We start from the raw sequence: 17,010 nt of genomic DNA on the forward strand, positions 1-17,010 counted from the left end.
TTAAAATATGCAAAGCTTTTTCAAGCATGACACCCATGAAAATGAAGAATGGTGGTTAGCCTGTTGCTGTAGGGTTGGGGGATTCTTTGTAATTAAACTTCTTTTATGAATCTGCACTGCAGAATTTTGCTAACTGGTGTGAGCCTGAGTGTGAGAAAATGATAGACTAGGAAGCTAAATAGATACCCTGGGCTCTGGCTTGTGGCTGTCCCCTTGACACCAGCTGCGGAGGCAGAGCAGTATCTGCAGGGCACCGCAGTGCCTTGTACATCATACTGAAGCCCTGCTGACCACATTGCATTTGAGCTTTCCTGTCTCCCGTTCTCCTGAAGCACACTGTTGAAAACCAGAGGCAGCAGCTAACCCTGAGCTTATTGCATACTAACATTGGTGGAATTTTTTGTTTTTTCCATTCTGCTGAACCTGTTTTCAACATTAATTGATCCAATATCAGGACAAGACTATGGGCTTTCAAATTCAAAGAACTGAGTGGGAATAATTCCTAGCCCATTGTTTACTCCAGGTTGTAAAAGACTTTGGGCTCAGCTTTGACTGTTAGTACCAACAGAACTCCATTTGGAGAGAACTTCACCTCTTGGAGTTGTTTCACTTTGTCTGAAGAGTTGACTAGAGTTAAATGAAGAGTTAAATAGCCTGGCTGTCTCATCTCTGTGCACAACAGAGCAGAATTCTGGGTTTGGCTGCGTTAGGGCAGAGTGGAGACGTCTCTGGAGGCTGCAGCATCCTACCCAAGTGTACTGTCAATGTACAGCTTTGTGCACTGTGAATCTTTGTAACTCCAGCTCTTATTTCTGCTTATGTCCTGTCAGCTGGGGTTGGGTGTATGTGTAGGAAGGGAAATGGAACTGGACATTCAGTCTGACAGGAAAAGTATCTCAGTGGAGACACAGCTGGGACTCACTTTTCTCTGATTTGAGTCTTTTAACAGCGAGTTCACCAGAGTGATGCTTATGTCCAGAGAACATCTGCCCCAATTCAAGTCAGGAACACACAGATAATATTCTGAATTGTAAGGAAAATAAATACAGAAGCTGGTAGCTGGAAGGGAAAAAAATGTAGCTGGGGGAAAAATGCAAGACCTTGTTAGATGATCCTTGTGGTCCCTTCCAAGCCTGACTGATACTATGATACTATTCTGCTTAGTGTTCGCTTGCATTGCCCTTCATAAAGCACTTCTGTTGGGGTCTGCATAGAGTCACAGAGTAGTCTGGGTTGGAAGGGAACTTACAGATCATCCAGTTCCAACCCCACTCCCCTCCCACTAGATCAGGTTTTTGTTTGTTTTGCTTAAAAAAAGCAAGCAGTTGATGGATGATTGCATTATGCTCTTCTTTTAGTGGGAAGTAATTTAAGGATTTCTTGGCGTGCTGTCTGGCGCTGGCAAATTGCAGTTGTGTGTCTTCCTCTGCCCCCTGTCACTTTGGGATGCCTGGCAGTCTGATTGTTAAGGAAAATGGCTTGTGTTTGTTTTAGCAACAGTGGCCTGTCTTCTCCTCGGGAGCTCTGTTGCTATGAACCAAATGAGAGGACAATGGCTCAGTGGAAAAACACAGCTAAGTGCAGGCTGATCCCAGAAGCCACCCATGTTAGGGCTGGCTATCAGCTCTGACAAAGGGGAGCATCTGCTCTCTAGCTCCTTCGTAACCTCTGCAGGGCAGAGCTTTGCGTTCACCTCAATTCATCTCTTGCATGATGTTTTTGTTGTTATCATTGTACATGGGATTGGTGCACCTACCAGTTTGGTGTTGCTGCTGAACAAAAGCTTGCAAAGTACCCCTGGGAATTTTTGGAATGTAAGCCTAGGAGTTCACTTCTCATGGATTTGTTCTGGTGTCAGAACTCCAGTGGTCTGTGGAATCTTCACTAGGTTGTCACTGATGAACTGGTCTTGAGTCAGTATCTTCTATTTTATTAGACTTCCTTCACAACTCATGTTTTGGTGATTAACAGTGTGTCATTTCATTGTATTCAGCTGTGGCAGATCTCCAAAGGATGTTCCCAACACCACCTTCTTTAGAACAACACCCTGCCTTCTCCCCAGTAATGAGCTATAAAGATGGAATAAGTTCAGAGACCGTGACTACCCTGGGAATGATGGAAAGTCCTATGGTTAACATGGTTCCAACACAGCTTGCTGAGTTTAAAATGGAGGTGGAAGATGGATTAGGTAGCCCTAAACCTGAAGAACTTAAGGTAACATGCCAAAGATGTGGTATTTTTATAATCTCATCTGTGTATGCTTTGATTTGTATAAACAAGTGACATACAGTGTGTGTAGCTGACTAACAAATGTGAGCTGGAGCCAAGTAAAGTGCTGATTAGTCTTTAGTGGGGAAAATTTTCCCTAGTAAAAGAGCTTTTTAACTATTCCCTGGTTTTAACTGTAGGCATTTTTCTTCTTGTGATTTGCTGTTGGTAATGTTCTCGGGTGTTCTCAGAAACAAACAATACTGTGTGTGAAATGAGCCCTTTCCCTAAGGGCAAGGATGTACATATATGACTGAGTAGCTGTTAAATGATTGATTTCTTCAGATAATTTTTCTGTAGCACCTTTTATGTGTAGTGCAGTCCCTGGGGATGCAGCAAGGATAAAATCCTGCATGTAGCAAGGCTGCCTTTTTCTCTCTCAAATGTTGCCTTGTTTGGTTAGGGTTGAAAATCTCTGAGAAAGCCCAGGGGTTGAACTTGGTCTCTTTCTTCTTCAGCTGATGTTACTTCACAAGTGTTAAGGCCAGATGGGACCATTCTTATCTGACTTTCTGTATAACACAGGTCAGGTAATATCACATAGTTTCTCCTCTATTGAGCCCTATAGTGTGTCTGAATAAAGAGCTGTTTTAACTGGGGACTCTGCTAGGCCTCACCTCCCCAGCCTCACATACCAAGATGTGTCCATTTTTCCATAGCATCACATGAAGGGACTTAACATAAGCACCTGCTGCCCATTGGTTTGTATTTCACCCTGCCATCCTTAGCACAGTTTAAGAGGTAGGATAAAACCATTCTGCCTGCTTGTGCATATTCTTTTTGGGCCGATTTCTGTCACTTTTGTCACAGGTTGTCAGTATCATATTGCCATGCACAGAGCCTGAGGGGTTTTGCACTGAAAAATGAACCTTTCTGTGTAGAAATACAGATCACCTTGTTCTGCAGCAAGCTCATTTGTACACAGCTAATAAAAATGGAGGTATAGGCTATAACTCTGTCTTCCCCAACCCTTGATTTTATAGCCTAATTCTCCTCTGTCAGGCCCACCCTATCCCTGTTATGGCAGCAGCCATTTCTGTCCCCAGCAGCACCTCCTTCCTCTTATTTGGTGCTCCTGTGAATGCTGGTATCAACCAAAGGCTTCACATATCTACATTGCTGAGAGAGCTGCAGGCAGACACAGCACTTGCAGTTACATAGACAAGGAGTGGCTGCACATGAATTGGTCTCAGTATAGATAGTGCAGTCAGCTTGGAGTTACTGCATTAGCAGTGTACCTTAGGCAGACAAAGTCAAGCACAGCAAGCCACAGGGTGACTGTCTCCCTCAGAGCACTCAGTTGTGTCCCTGGGACAGGAGGAAAGTTGTGTGCATGGGAGGCAGTAAGAGAGCTCCTGACTCAGTATTGTCATAAAGCGTGTCCAGTGAGACCCAGAAGTTACCAGCTCCCAGAGCTGCCAGTCAAGCTGATGTCTGTGAAGAGGCTGAGCTGGTAGAACTTTTACAGAGGCTTTGCAGAAGTGTGAGGCAGTTGGTTATCAGCAGTGAAGACAGTTAAGCACCTGAAAGCTGGGCATATGGAGCCAGTCTGCTCTGTTAGTGATAGATCCATTCTTCCTTCTAACATCCTAACTTGAAGGCATAGTGAGATGAGGCCTCTTCTCAGAGGCTCTGCTGAGTACATCTGTTCCATTTGCCTGGTCCTGGTTTGATACTGTTTCAGAAGCCTGAAATAAGTTTTTAATAAGGTTTGTGAGACTTTGCCATGCCATCGACCTTGCTGAGTCTTTCTCCTCTGTTTGTGCAGTAAACTCTTTGCTCAAAACTAGGATAATTTGGGTCTGGAAAAAGATTTATATTGATTTTTTTGGAGCAGAAAGTTTTTGACTGGGAGCAGATTGTAGGGTGTCATTGATACTGAAGCTATTGTCATCTCCCTCACAACCAGTTTAGAAGTATTAAAATACACAGCTGACTTGCTTTTAAGTGTCACACTTGCTCATATACACCAGCAGGGCAAACAAGCACCTAAACCCATTGCTAAGCATGTTGAGAATATCTGAGAAGGTTTCTTGTGCTGAGTGTTCAGTGGCTGAAGGCAGTAATCCACACATTGCTCATCTCTCAATGCTTTGCAAGGTGCAAGGGAAGGAATGCAAAGATCTAAGGAGATGTTGAATGCTGACGTTCTGAGACGACTCTTACTCTTCCAGTCATGAGTCTTACTTTGCAGTAGTGCCTTGAAAGGAAAATAAGCTTGGGATAGCTCTAGAAACTCTGGCTGAAGTTCATGGCATCATCCTCTGCAAACCAAGCTGACAGTCAATTCAAGTCCCTTTGACTGGACTTCAGTGATATTTGTATTGTATTTTATGCTTACAGGATTGTTTCTATATTTATATTTAATACTCTGCCTCTGTTTAATATTTGGCTTGTGTAAAGTGTCCACTCATTGCTTGGTTTGTATTAATCCCTATTATTAGTAATAATAATGATGATGATAATGATACTAATATTGTTATATTGTTATTGTTAAGAGAGGCTGTCTTAAGGCACCTGTGGTTTCTTCTCACTGTCAGCCTCTCTCCATTGTCAGTGCAGAAGTCCCACAAAGATCAATCTTTTAAGTGCCAGAATTAGGTGTTTAAAGTTAGGCAATACAAAGATCTCCTCGTTCACTGCTCACTTTTCAAACACAGCTTGTCTGAATCAGTCTGACTGGAAAATCTGCTGACATTGAAGTTGCACAGCATCTGACTCTAACAAGGGGCCTCAGCTGAGTTTCCTTGGAGGAACTGCTCTTGAGTGTTGTTGTAGAATGAATAAAGAATAAATTAATTTAGGGGCAAATGCAGTTGTAGAGGTTTTTCAGTACAGGCTTTAATTAAAAGTAAATGTCTAACTATAACCTTGCCATAGTTGTAAGCAGTGTCACTTGGATGTTACAGGATTTCTCATACGTGCACAAAGTTCCATCATTTCAACCTTTTGTGGGCTCCTCTGTGTTTGCTCCACTGAAGATACTGCCAAGTCAGTGCCTCCTACCTCTGAAGATACCAGATGCCTGCATTTTCAGGCCTTCTTGGGCTGTTCCTCCTAAAATTGAACAACTTCCTTTGCCACCTGCAGCCACTTTCATTAGAGATGGCTACAAGTAAGTAACAGTCTGGTAGGAAATCCCTTTTGCATGTGCATAATTTACATGGTTCATTGATTGAAAAGTTTGTGTATATAACAGTGCTTTACTACCCACCAGATCCATAAAATAACCTTCAAATGTATTTTACATCTTTTAAATTTGTCAGTCTGGGATCAAAAGAGTTCTGATAGTAAGAATATTTGAACTGAGAACAGCTTTTGGAGCTTGCTGGTGCTGTGCTGTGTGTCTGCTACACTCGTAGTGCTTTAACAGAACAGGAGAATGGAGCACTTGGGTTGTGATTTCTGATACAGGAAAATGTTGTAACTCAACAGAAACCAGAAGTGTTAGGGAATAAAATCAATGCACTTAACCTCTCCTGTCTCTGCCCTCCCATCTCTAACCTACAGTTAGATTCCCCTCTTGTCTGTATGTGTGTGGATTCAGTCTGAGCATCAGGCTGATGATACCTGGCCCTGATGATACCAGTTTGCCTTCTAAGGGCTCATAGTATTTTGAGCAAGCCTATGACATCTCTCTCCTCCATGTGCTCATGTTGACTCTTCTGAGTCCTCATGTGATTTACCTTGAATTGGGTCACTTGGGGAGCTGCTCATCTGGCAGATGCTGATGGGAGGTCTGCTCTTTCTTCCTTGCTAGCTGCTGAAAGAAGAGATGCCAAGCTGGAGAGTGCTGCCTACAAGCAAACACTGCTGTTAAATGCCTGTATTCCTTCCTTAGGTCTCAGAAATTAGCAATCTTTGTAGAAGAAACTCATCGCTGGGGGTTTTGAAAGCTATCAAGAATTTGCAACATTAAATTAATAAAACCTCTTAAAAGGCATAATAATAGTTTAGAGGTCTCTTGCTGCACTGCATTCATTTCTGGAGGAAGTGGCCTGTATCTTTAAGGCAGTCTGTGAATCCTTTAAATCAGGCCTTTCCCAGCTCCAAAGGATCCTTCGGTGCTCCCAAAAGAATTGCAAAGAAGAAATTGTAAACCCTTGATAGTGCCTAGGGAGCAATTTAATTCTCAGGTTTTCTCATGCTGCTAACTGATTCAGCAGGCCTGAGCTGGTTATTAATTTCAGGTATTTGTTGGGGAAAAACCCCTTTCATTTTCAATGTAATCCAATTAGAGGCAAGATTATTACTGCAGGCTTCCGACTGAGTGCTGATTGCCAATCAAGGTTTCTAGGTCACCTTTTCTTATTAGTCTGAGGCAGTCAGTGTGCTTCAGATTCACAGCTCCCTCAAACCTTTGTTCCTATTTTCCTTCCTCTCCTGCTTTGAGCTGGACATGCATCAGTTCAAGGTAGTAAGAGGATTCTGCAGAATGAGGTCTTCACTATTTTCCTTTTCAAGTCACTAATGATGTGTAAGCGCTAACATAGCTCTCCCGTTAAACAGCACACAAAACACAGAACAGGCGAACATGAAGAATTCCTGTTTCCTATCTTTTATCCAGAGACTCATTAAGTTCTTCCAGCATTTTCCTTACCTTGGGATGTAATGGACACATTTCCAGACAAGTGAGCAGCTTATCAGCAACTCAGAAAGAGAAAAGTTCAATCTTACTCTTTTGGTTGGTCCTGTGTTACTTCTTCCTTGATATGAGTCATTCAGAGAGACGATAGATCTCATGGGAATGTACAAACTGTCCTGTGGTCACTTGAATTTGGCAGATGATGGCTAGAACCAGAGTAATAAACCCCATTCATGACAGGTGGCCCAAAAATAGGATTCTTAGCTTTGCTGGACTGTAATGGGATGTGTCACATTGTGCTGCAGACTGTTCAGTGCTAAATGAGCATTTCTGGTATCTGAAATGCCCTTCTCAGCTGCGCAGCACCGTGAGGCCGTGCTGTATGTAAGTGCCACACACGTGACTTCTGACAGCTGTTCACAGGGATGATTTCTGAAGTAAAGGAAGATTTCTGTTCCTCTGACATGTTTTCTTCATTTCCACTAATGTACATCTCTGACGAGGTAAGTGCATTAAAAGCAGCCGCTGGAATTCTTTCACTTTTCCCTACAAGAATTACAAATATCCTGAAATCTTAACTTGACTGTTTATCTAGAGGTTCTTCTCAAGAGCATTTGAGTTTTAGGCCATAGGAATAATCTTTTGAGAGGGCTACGTGCTAGAGGATACCATTTGATTATGCTGATAAGAGACAACAGTGCTCATGAGGAGAATTTCAATTTCAGTTGAGAGACAGGGGTGGAAGGTTTTGAGCAGAAAATGTGTTCATCCTTTCCTGAGGCTACAAAGAATTCCTTCCATTTGCACCATCGTCTCCTTGTGTTTAGGGAGAAGCTTTGACACAACCAATTGTGCAGCCAAGCAGTTTGGGATGGCGTTTGACTGGTTTTCGTTTCTGTTTCATGCAGCAATGTGCCTAGTGTTGGGAGTTTGGCTGACCAAGACTATCTTCAGATGAACACTCCTCAGATGAATACTCCAGTGACACTAAACAGCACTGCTCCAGCCAGCAACAGTGGAGCAGGAGTTCTGCCGTCACCAGCAACTCCCCGCTTCTCTGTCCCTACCCCACGCACTCCCAGGACCCCAAGGACTCCTAGAGGTGGGGGTACCGCAAGCGGGCAAGGATCTGTAAAGTACGACAGCACAGATCAAGGTTCACCTGCTTCTACCCCTTCCACAACCCGACCGCTCAATTCTGTGGAGCCAGCCACTGTCCAGCCCATCCCAGAGGCCCACAGCCTGTACGTCACCTTGATCCTTTCTGACTCGGTGTTGAACATCTTCAAGGACCGCAACTTCGACAGCTGCTGCATCTGCGCCTGCAACATGAACATCAAGGGCGCGGACGTGGGGCTCTACATCCCGGACTCCTCCAACGAGGACCAGTACCGCTGCACCTGCGGCTTCAGCGCCATCATGAACCGCAAGCTGGGCTACAACTCCGGGCTCTTCATCGAGGATGAGCTGGACATCTTCGGCAAGACCTCGGACATTGGCCAAGCTGCGGAGAGGCGGCTGATGGTCTGTCAAAGCAACTTGATCTCTCAGATGGGAGAAGGGGCTCGAAGGACCCAGGAACCTCCGATGAGCCTCCTCCTGCTACTCCAGAATCAGCACACACAGCCTTTCACGTCTCTGAGCTGCCTGGATTACATGGCCTCCAACAACCGCCAGACGCTGCCCTGCATGAACTGGAGTTACGACAGGCTGCAGGCCGACAGCAACGACTCCTGGGTTGAGTGCTTCAATGCCCTCGAGCAAGGCAGGCAGTATGTGGACAACCCCACGGGTGGGAAGGTGGATGAAGCCCTTGTAAGAAGTGCCACTGTACATTCTTGGCCTCACAGCAATGGTATGGCTTAGAACACATCCTTTCTTCCTTTGAATTTTTTGGTGACTTATGTATGTTTGTTTGAAACTTGTCCATCCTGAGCCACTTGATGTGTGACCCAGTTAACAGTTCTCATTCTACAAACAAAGCAGGTTTCTGAAAGCTCTGTAAATGATCTTTAAAGAACCAATTATCCAGTTGACCATAGGCTATGTGGTCTAAGTTGGGAAAGAGTCTGTGGAAGTTCACAAATCTGAAGCAGGGATGCAAAATAAATTCAGGTGTTCAGGGAAGGCAGAATTATAGCCCCTTTGTTTTAGAGAATCACAGAATGATAGGGGTTGGAAAGGACCTCTGAAGATCTCCTTTGATGTCCAACCCCCTTGCCAAAGCACAATCACCTAGGACAGGTCACACAGGGTTTGGAAAGTCTCCAGAGAAGGAGACTCCAAAACCTCTCTGGACAGCTGGCTGCAGCAGCCTCACAGTGAAAAGGTTTTCCTTCACGTTGAGGTGGAACTTCCTGGGTTCCAGTTTGTGCCCATTGCTCCTTGTCCCTATCACAGGACACCATTGAAAAGAGCCTGGCCCTTTCTTGACACCCATGCTGCAGATATTTAGAAACATCATAAGATCCCCTCTCAGAGAAGGGTATAAGCAGTCAGCAGAAATGAAGTGCTCTGTGTGAAAGTGTCAACAAAACAACAAAATAAAGGATATGATGATCGGATCTTCCTTGTTTGTCTGCTGAAGATACTCTGACAACAGGAACATTGTAAAGGTGTGTGAGAAGGCCTAGGGTGACAGCTTTAGTTCAGCATTGTTTTCATAAAGTACCACAGGAGATGCCATTAAGTTAATTAGAGTTGCACAAAGGGCACTGTGGAGAGCAATGTGAAGGAACAATAAACCTAAAAGTGCTGCCAAATTTCTTCATCCTGTTCCTTCCTGAAAATGACTGCTGCTCCTTTGTCATTTCAGTACTGGACATCAGCATGCTCTCCTCCCAGGACGTGGTGCGCATGCTGCTGTCGCTGCAGCCCTTTCTCCAGGATGCCATCCAGAAGAAGCGGACAGGAAGGACCTGGGAGAACATCCAGCACGTGCAGGGACCACTCACCTGGCAGCAGTTCCATAAGATGGCAGGACGGGGAACCTACGGTGCGTGCACTGTGGTCTATGGCAGCAGTCAGAGGAAAGAGCAGTGCTCTGGAACGGGCACGTTCCTCTGGAGAGCAGTTAGAACAAACAGGCTCTGCATGTAGCTCTAAAAGGCTTGCAAAGGCGTTTGGAGCACATGCTGAGCACTGGAGTGGAGGTTCTGCCCTTCCAGGTTGACGAATATGTGCACGTAGTGCAGAAAGGCTGGGTGAGGATCAAGCTCCCTATACAGATCTGGGTTGTGGCATGCACGGAAGCTGGCTGGTGTGTGAACAGCACCAACAGAGGAAGCTGCTCAAGCTGAACCATATCACAGTGGGGAAGAGGGGCTTGCTGAGCTGTGCAAGCATACCGAGTGTGGAGGGTGTTCTCCACAAAAAGCTTTGCCGATTCTAAGGTTTCCCATGTTCCTAACAAGAAGTTTCAGTGTCAGTATCTCCTGGCTCTGAGCAGCGCTTCTGGAAAACACAGATCACAAACCAGACTCTTTATGTGCACATTTGCAGAGTAATGACAGCCAATTAAATGTCCTCCTCACCTGCACTTTATTTCGCTCTTAACCCGTGCAGGCTTGCTTACAGAATATGAAAGATGTCATCTTGGGACCCTGCAGGAAGGTTTCAGTGGTGCTTGCATCAGCTCCCTCTACTCTGCCTCACTGAACTTTGATTTTATCACATTTCTTAAGCACTATGTGTCCCCCATTATAAATCTCTTTTCCTGAGGAGACAGCCTGTGGAGAACGTGGATTCTCAGGCATGGTACCGCCTCGGTGTGCGCTTCCGCTCCGTGACTTCTGGGGACCCAGTGCAGCAAGGGATCAGTGATTTGCAGTACTCCTGTGAGAGAAACTTCTGCTGCTGCATCAGAGAACCCACTGGAGTCAAGCCAGTTATTCTAATGTTTGTTCTCTCTTTGTTCTCTTTGAAGGCTCTGAGGAGTCTCCTGAGCCTCTCCCCATCCCGACTTTACTGGTGGGCTATGACAAGGACTTCCTGACAATCTCTCCGTTCTCCCTGCCCTTCTGGGAGAGGCTGTTGCTAGACCCGTACGGGGGCCATCGGGATGTCGCCTATATCGTGGTGTGTCCAGAAAATGAGGCCTTGCTCGATGGAGCCAAAACTTTCTTCAGGGACTTGAGTGCTGTATATGAGGTCAGAAAAAGGAACCACACTGAACTGTTTCTTCTTGTCATTTCTGCTCTACTGCATGTTCCTTGGGAGAAATCCATAGGGTTTCAAGTTACAATTATTAGAATGAGGATTTATTACATTCTGAGGACTCTCTGCACTTCCAGAGTCCAACAGTGCTCTTGGATTGAGTTAGCTGTGGGTCTCTGTGCATCTGGGAGTGTTTGCTGCCACCTGCTCTTGCCAGCACCCATTCTCTTGTTTAACAGAGGATATAACACTCGTATTAATGCAGCTGCAACCTAATGCATGAAAGCCCAACCAAACCTAAGGAGCAAGGTGCAGATCAAAGAAGCTGTTGCTGGGCTACACATAAAAGCATTTCCTTTTCTACTCCTGCACACTGTGTACTACTGAATATGTCAGATTCCTTTGTATCCTTACTTTTGCTGTAAGGGCAATTCCAGTCAGCAGGTGAAGGCAGCCTCCTGGGGTTATATTTATTAAGAAGCCACCAGCTGTGTGCTGGCAATAAGGGGTTGCACTACAAACCAGCCTGGGTAACTTTCTCAGGTGCTTGGCATCTAGTGACAGGCATTTCTGCTTTCTTCTCCAGATGTGTAGACTGGGCCAGCACAAACCAATCTGCAAAGTGTTACGTGATGGGATCATGCGGGTGGGCAAGAGCGTGGCCCAGAAGCTGACGGACGAGCTGGTGAGCGAGTGGTTCAGCCAGCCCTGGGGCAGCGAGGAGTGCGACAATCATTCCAGGCTCAAACTGTACGCCCAGGTCTGCCGGCATCACCTAGGTGAGTCTGCCGTGGCACCAGCCAGGCTCTGCCTTCCTGCAGCTATGGCAGAGGCTATTTGCAGTAGGTGGATATGGGGCTGATTCTTAAGCCCCTGAGGATGATCTGTTTCAAAATATAAAAGGTATTATGAGGCTTTATCTTAATTTCTTCATCCTTCCTGGTTACATTTCCCTACTTTAGAAAGTTCTGTTGCTGCTCATCAGTCTGGTGATCATCTCAGAGATTCAAATGCCAATTCTTATCTTTATAGAAAAGTCAGTTTATGTTTGTGTGTCTCGGAGACATTCCACACAAGGCTGAATGCATAAATTGATCTGGTTGGTGTGCTGCTGGGATGTATCAGCACAACAGTGTGGCAGAATGGTGCATGTGGTGCCTTCAATCATGACATTTATTCATATAGGAGGTGTAAGTTCACCTAAGTTCTGTAAGTTCATTAAAACTCTGCAGAGGAAGGATGAGTTAACACAGGTGAAAAGAGAGAGGAACAGTGGCCTTGAGCCCTGAGTGTGTGGATCCTTGGAACCACATTACTCTTGATGGCATGGTCTCTGGACCTCATGGAAGCTTATTTCCATCCTAAAACAGTGACACAGTATAAAAGACTGTTCTCTTTTTGGTTGTTATGGCCACTTGCCACGTTTGTTCTTTCACAAGGTAGTGTTGGGTGTGCTTGTTTCACACAGAAGTGTGGAGTATGGGAGTGTGGGAGGGTATAAAGTTTGCTTTACAGCCCTCCATACCAAAAGGCTGGTCCCTGATCTGACATTGCTCCCAGATTTCATCTGGAGAGGGATATGGCTGTTCCATTCCATAATGAATCCAGAGGCAATGTAACACGCTGTGTACGTGACCAAGAAATGGGATCTCAGTACAAGACACTGACCCATCCAAAACGTCTCCAGAGATGCATTGCTGAGACAGTGCTGGCCAGGAAGACAGGGAGCAGTGGTAGAACACCAGCCACAAAAATGCTTTGTGCTTGAGCTGAAATGTGCAAAGTACCTTTTTGTTTAAAAAGAGCCAGGAACTTTAAAGTGATGTCTTGAAAAGTCCTTGCTCCCTTTGCTCTGAGAAAGGGGTGACAGTTCTGCAGTCTGGTTACTTGGAGCATTTTGTAACAGAGCTGAAGCAAACCTATGGGAGGAGTTAGCAGGGCAGCTGCACAGACTGCTGAACACTTGCTCCAGCCTGCAAGGAAAGTTTGGCAGAAAGAGGACTCCTGTCTCAGATGACACTGTTGCCTCATTCAGTCTGCTTTTAGTTTTAATTTACCACGTAACTGGGAGGGAGGAATTATTGCAACATGATTAAACATAAATACCCCAGGCTTACCTGCAGAAATCTGTAGCGTGTGCCCAGCCAGCTGGGCAGTCGAGCTGTTCAGCTCACAGCTGAGGCATCTGGCAGGGGCAGTGCTGGAAACTTCTCTGCTGGTGATTTACTACCTCCATGAGTACATAAATACTAATTTACTTATTTTTTATTCATTTAGTACTCAAAAAGAATCCCTCTGCTGTCTCTTTTCCAATAGTGAGGAGGAGAAATAACTATTAAAGTTTGTCATTATTGTAGCTCAGTTAAAAAGGACTTTAAGATTTTCAGTCTGGCAGAGATAACCTCCAGGAGATTGCAAAGCTGACCTCTCTATAAAGCTGTTATCACAACTCCATCTAGCTAGAGGTAATGACATGTCAGTACCAGCTTCAGTTCACACAGCTCTGCAAAGCCAGTCCTGTTCTAAAGACATTTGATTACTATCAGTCAGAACTGAAACCCTCAAGAATGGTCAAACTTACACTGAAGGTTATGTTCTCTGAATATTCTGTATGACTTCATGGTTATTGCAGTTCACTCTGATCTGGCAGACTGTCATTAATCTCCCTCCCTCTTTATGTGCTATTTCAGCACCTTACTTAGCCACTCTGCAGCTTGACAGCAGCCTGCTGCTGCCACCTAAGTACCAAACCCCACCGCCAGCAAGCCAGACACAAACAGCACCTGGGAACACTGGACCTGTAGCCTCCAATTCAGCATGTCTCTCAGCTGCTGGAGCAGCACCAACAGGCAACTCTTTCAACTCCACACCTGGTGGTGGGACCAGTAGCCTTCCAGCAGGAAGCAGCTCATCCTCTGGATCCTCTGTGCCACAGCTGTCAGCATCCTCTGCAACGCCCGGCGTTAACCAGATGGCCGCTACCTCTACTCCAGGGTTCAGTGGGAACATCGGCTCGGGGCAGAACACCAGCACTGGGGCAAACACAGCAGAGCGCTCACAAGGAAGCACAGCCCCTGGAGGAGATGCAGAATCAGGTCAAAACTTATCGCAGCAGCCGCAAGAAGGACAGGAGGGGTAAGTTACCTAAGTGCTCAAGTGACTCAGAGTGCTGCCAATTAAATCCACTGTTCTGCTTCCATGCACCTCCTACCCTTTAAGCCTTACATAAATCCTTGGCAGGAGAGGACCCTCTGGCGTGTGCAGTGCTCGTGCCAGCTGTAAATGCAACAGGGCCCATTTTTATTTATTTATGAGAAAGGGGAGTTGGAAAAAAGCAAACCTCCCTTTTTTTGTTACAAGAAAGCCAGCCTGATTTGACTGCATGAGCATGGGTGTTGTAGTTCTGTGTGAGATGCCTCAGGATACCACTCCTGGCCTGCACTGGCAGTGCAAGACAAACACAAGGTGTCTGGTAGGTTCTGTTCCAGGTCTCACCTGTGTCACCACAGAACCTCTCCTGTGACACTGAATGACTCTTTCTTGGACAACTCCATCCCACCTGTGATGTTCACAGATACAAAACACACTCCTGGGGGGTGGTTCTCATTTACTTGCAGTGCAGGGGTTGTTTTGCAAGCAGGTGTACTGTGAGGCCAGGAAACAGAATTATTTTACTGTTACTTTAAAATCAATTTTAGCAGCCCAGCTTTTTAAAGACTTCATTAGAAATAGTCATCCATCAAACATAAAAATTAAGAAAAGGGTTTTTAACATCTCATGTAAGTAACTTCCTGAGGGAACATGTTTTTCATTACTCTCACAGTAATGCATATTGCTAATAGTCATGATGTATGTTGTGGAGTTCCTGTATCTTAAGTGAAAAGCCCACATCCTGTTGTAGTTGGGGTGATCCTTAAGCCATCTGCTCCCTGAATCTGTGCACAAGGCTGCTTTATCAGCTGCAGCACAGTTTCTGACAGAGTAGGTCTGAGCTGCTTTTTATCACTTACAGATGTGGAGCCTCCTGTCCATGGCTGAGCCACGGGGGAGTGTTTTACCAAGTAAAAATGTTCAGTTGTTCCTTCCATTACCAATGGAACCTTTTCTGTAGCTAAACAGAGAGCTTCAGTCTCCATCAGTATGGATTTGGCACTTTTCCTTGGTTCTCAATTTCTTCTCCTTCCACCTTTCCAAAAAGAAAACTGTCAACAGCACTATTAAGCAGGCTGGCACATACCCGACAAGGAATCTCACAGAGCTAATAGCATTTCCATGATCTTCAGGCAAAATCTATTCTGACTGCATTAAATGAAACTATGATAGAATTTGTGGCCAGTGTCTTTAATCAAGAGCAGGTATTGTGGATGAAGAGCTGCTGCAGTGAGTGGACATCTCAGTCACTGTTGTATCTTTGTGTTTTGCTTCTGAACATGACAGTCACTCAGTTACTCCCTTTTTCCTTCCTCTGCTTCAGCCTTGCACACCCTCACAGAAAGCCAGCAGTTAACAGCTCTGTGTGTCTCTAGTGTTACAGAGAGGGAGAGGATAGGGATCCCCACCGAGCCCGAGTCTGCTGACAGCAACGCCTATCCCCCTGCGGTGGTCATCTACATGGTGGATCCTTTTACCTACACTGCAGATGAAGAATCTGCCTCAACCAACTTCTGGCTGTTAAGTTTGATGAGATGCTACACAGAAATGTTGGATAACTTGCCTGAGAATATGAGGAATTCTTTCATTCTCCAGGTAACTCTGCTTTCCTCTGTATCTTCCCACCAGAGAGTATTCTGTCACAGCACACTTCTGACACATGCACTGCACTAAAAGATAAAACATGGAAGGTATCAAATTTAGGTGATATTTACAAATTGTTTTGTTGACAGTCCAAGTCTATATATTAAAAAACCCACTTGCTTTTGTTTTGGTGAGGAAATGAGTGTAAGGCAGTCCCAGTATCCTTGCATCAGATCTGTTGTGTGTTTCTTGCACTCGTGTTAGAGGCTTCCTGAAGAGGGATTTCAGTTATTTAAACTACAACTTGGGCTGCCATTGCCAAAACTGTCCAGTTGCTCTTTTGATTGCTTTGTTTGCTTTTTATATTCTCTTGATTTATATTGTTTAATCCAAAAGTAGTATATGAAACCAGACATTTAATGCATAATTTAACTATTGTATTGTTATTATCTGCTGCTTAAAAATAATTTACTATGTAACTTGGCATATAATAATAGTTACTTACTCTGGAATTGCTTAAGAATTGAATTTGTGTAGCCAGAAGCAGAGCTTGGCCCATTGCCCAGGCTGCCTGCATTCTGCCATGCCTCTTCCTTCCCAGTGGTTCAGTTGAAATAACTGGGGAGGGGGAAATGGGAGGCCAGAGATTACAAGCTGTGCATGTGCAAGACATGCCAGCAGCAGCATGTGATTGATGCCTGTGTACCTTATTCATATGTGCTCAGCTCGGCTTTAAAGTATTTTAATTTAAATTAGAAAACAAAACAAAACAAATCCAAAAAGAAAAATAATTGGAAATTGTTACAGTGTTTCAAATTGGGCATGGAAAATGAGTCATTCTTGGTAATCTTCACCTCATTGTTCCCTGAAATGATGGGGAAATCGTCACCAAAACACTTCAGGATGAACTGAAAGTCAGATTCACAACTTCATACTGTGGTGTAGAGTGCAGGCAATTTCATTGATTCAGACCTGAAGATACTGAAAAGAGACTAGCCCCTGATACTGTGATGTCTGAAAACCAGGACCATGTAAACTGTGCAGAGAAACTGCATCGTTGTCCATACTGATGGCCTCACCAACTCTTCCTGAGGACTGGTTATCTTCTGGGCACTTACCCTTTGTTTCTCTAAGTTGGGGTGTTTTGCCATTTTATGTCACAACAGCAGTCAATTTTCTCTAAGCAAAGGGGAACATGATACAGCACAATGTTCTCACAGCTGTACTTGCAGGATACACAAACATACAGTTGCTTCAAAATAAATCAA

General features: G+C 44.9%; 1 protein-coding gene across 1 annotated transcript in view; it reads left to right on the forward strand.

Annotated features, from left to right (window-relative positions):
- The window catches only part of MED13L (mediator complex subunit 13L), a 199,766-nt gene that overhangs the window by 164,838 nt on the left and 17,918 nt on the right, over positions 1–17,010 (forward strand). Inside the window, exons 15-22 of the mRNA XM_054173322.1 lie at positions 1,994–2,214; positions 5,178–5,383; positions 7,762–8,708; positions 9,669–9,848; positions 10,779–11,002; positions 11,595–11,787; positions 13,699–14,143; positions 15,535–15,754. Of these exons, the coding sequence (XP_054029297.1) occupies positions 1,994–2,214; positions 5,178–5,383; positions 7,762–8,708; positions 9,669–9,848; positions 10,779–11,002; positions 11,595–11,787; positions 13,699–14,143; positions 15,535–15,754 (2,636 nt within the window). The remainder of the gene's footprint in view (positions 1–1,993; positions 2,215–5,177; positions 5,384–7,761; positions 8,709–9,668; positions 9,849–10,778; positions 11,003–11,594; positions 11,788–13,698; positions 14,144–15,534; positions 15,755–17,010) is intronic.

The sequence above is a fragment of the Dryobates pubescens genome, chromosome 25 (genome assembly GCF_014839835.1).
Source record: "Dryobates pubescens isolate bDryPub1 chromosome 25, bDryPub1.pri, whole genome shotgun sequence".
NCBI classification, from domain to species: domain Eukaryota; kingdom Metazoa; phylum Chordata; class Aves; order Piciformes; family Picidae; genus Dryobates; species Dryobates pubescens.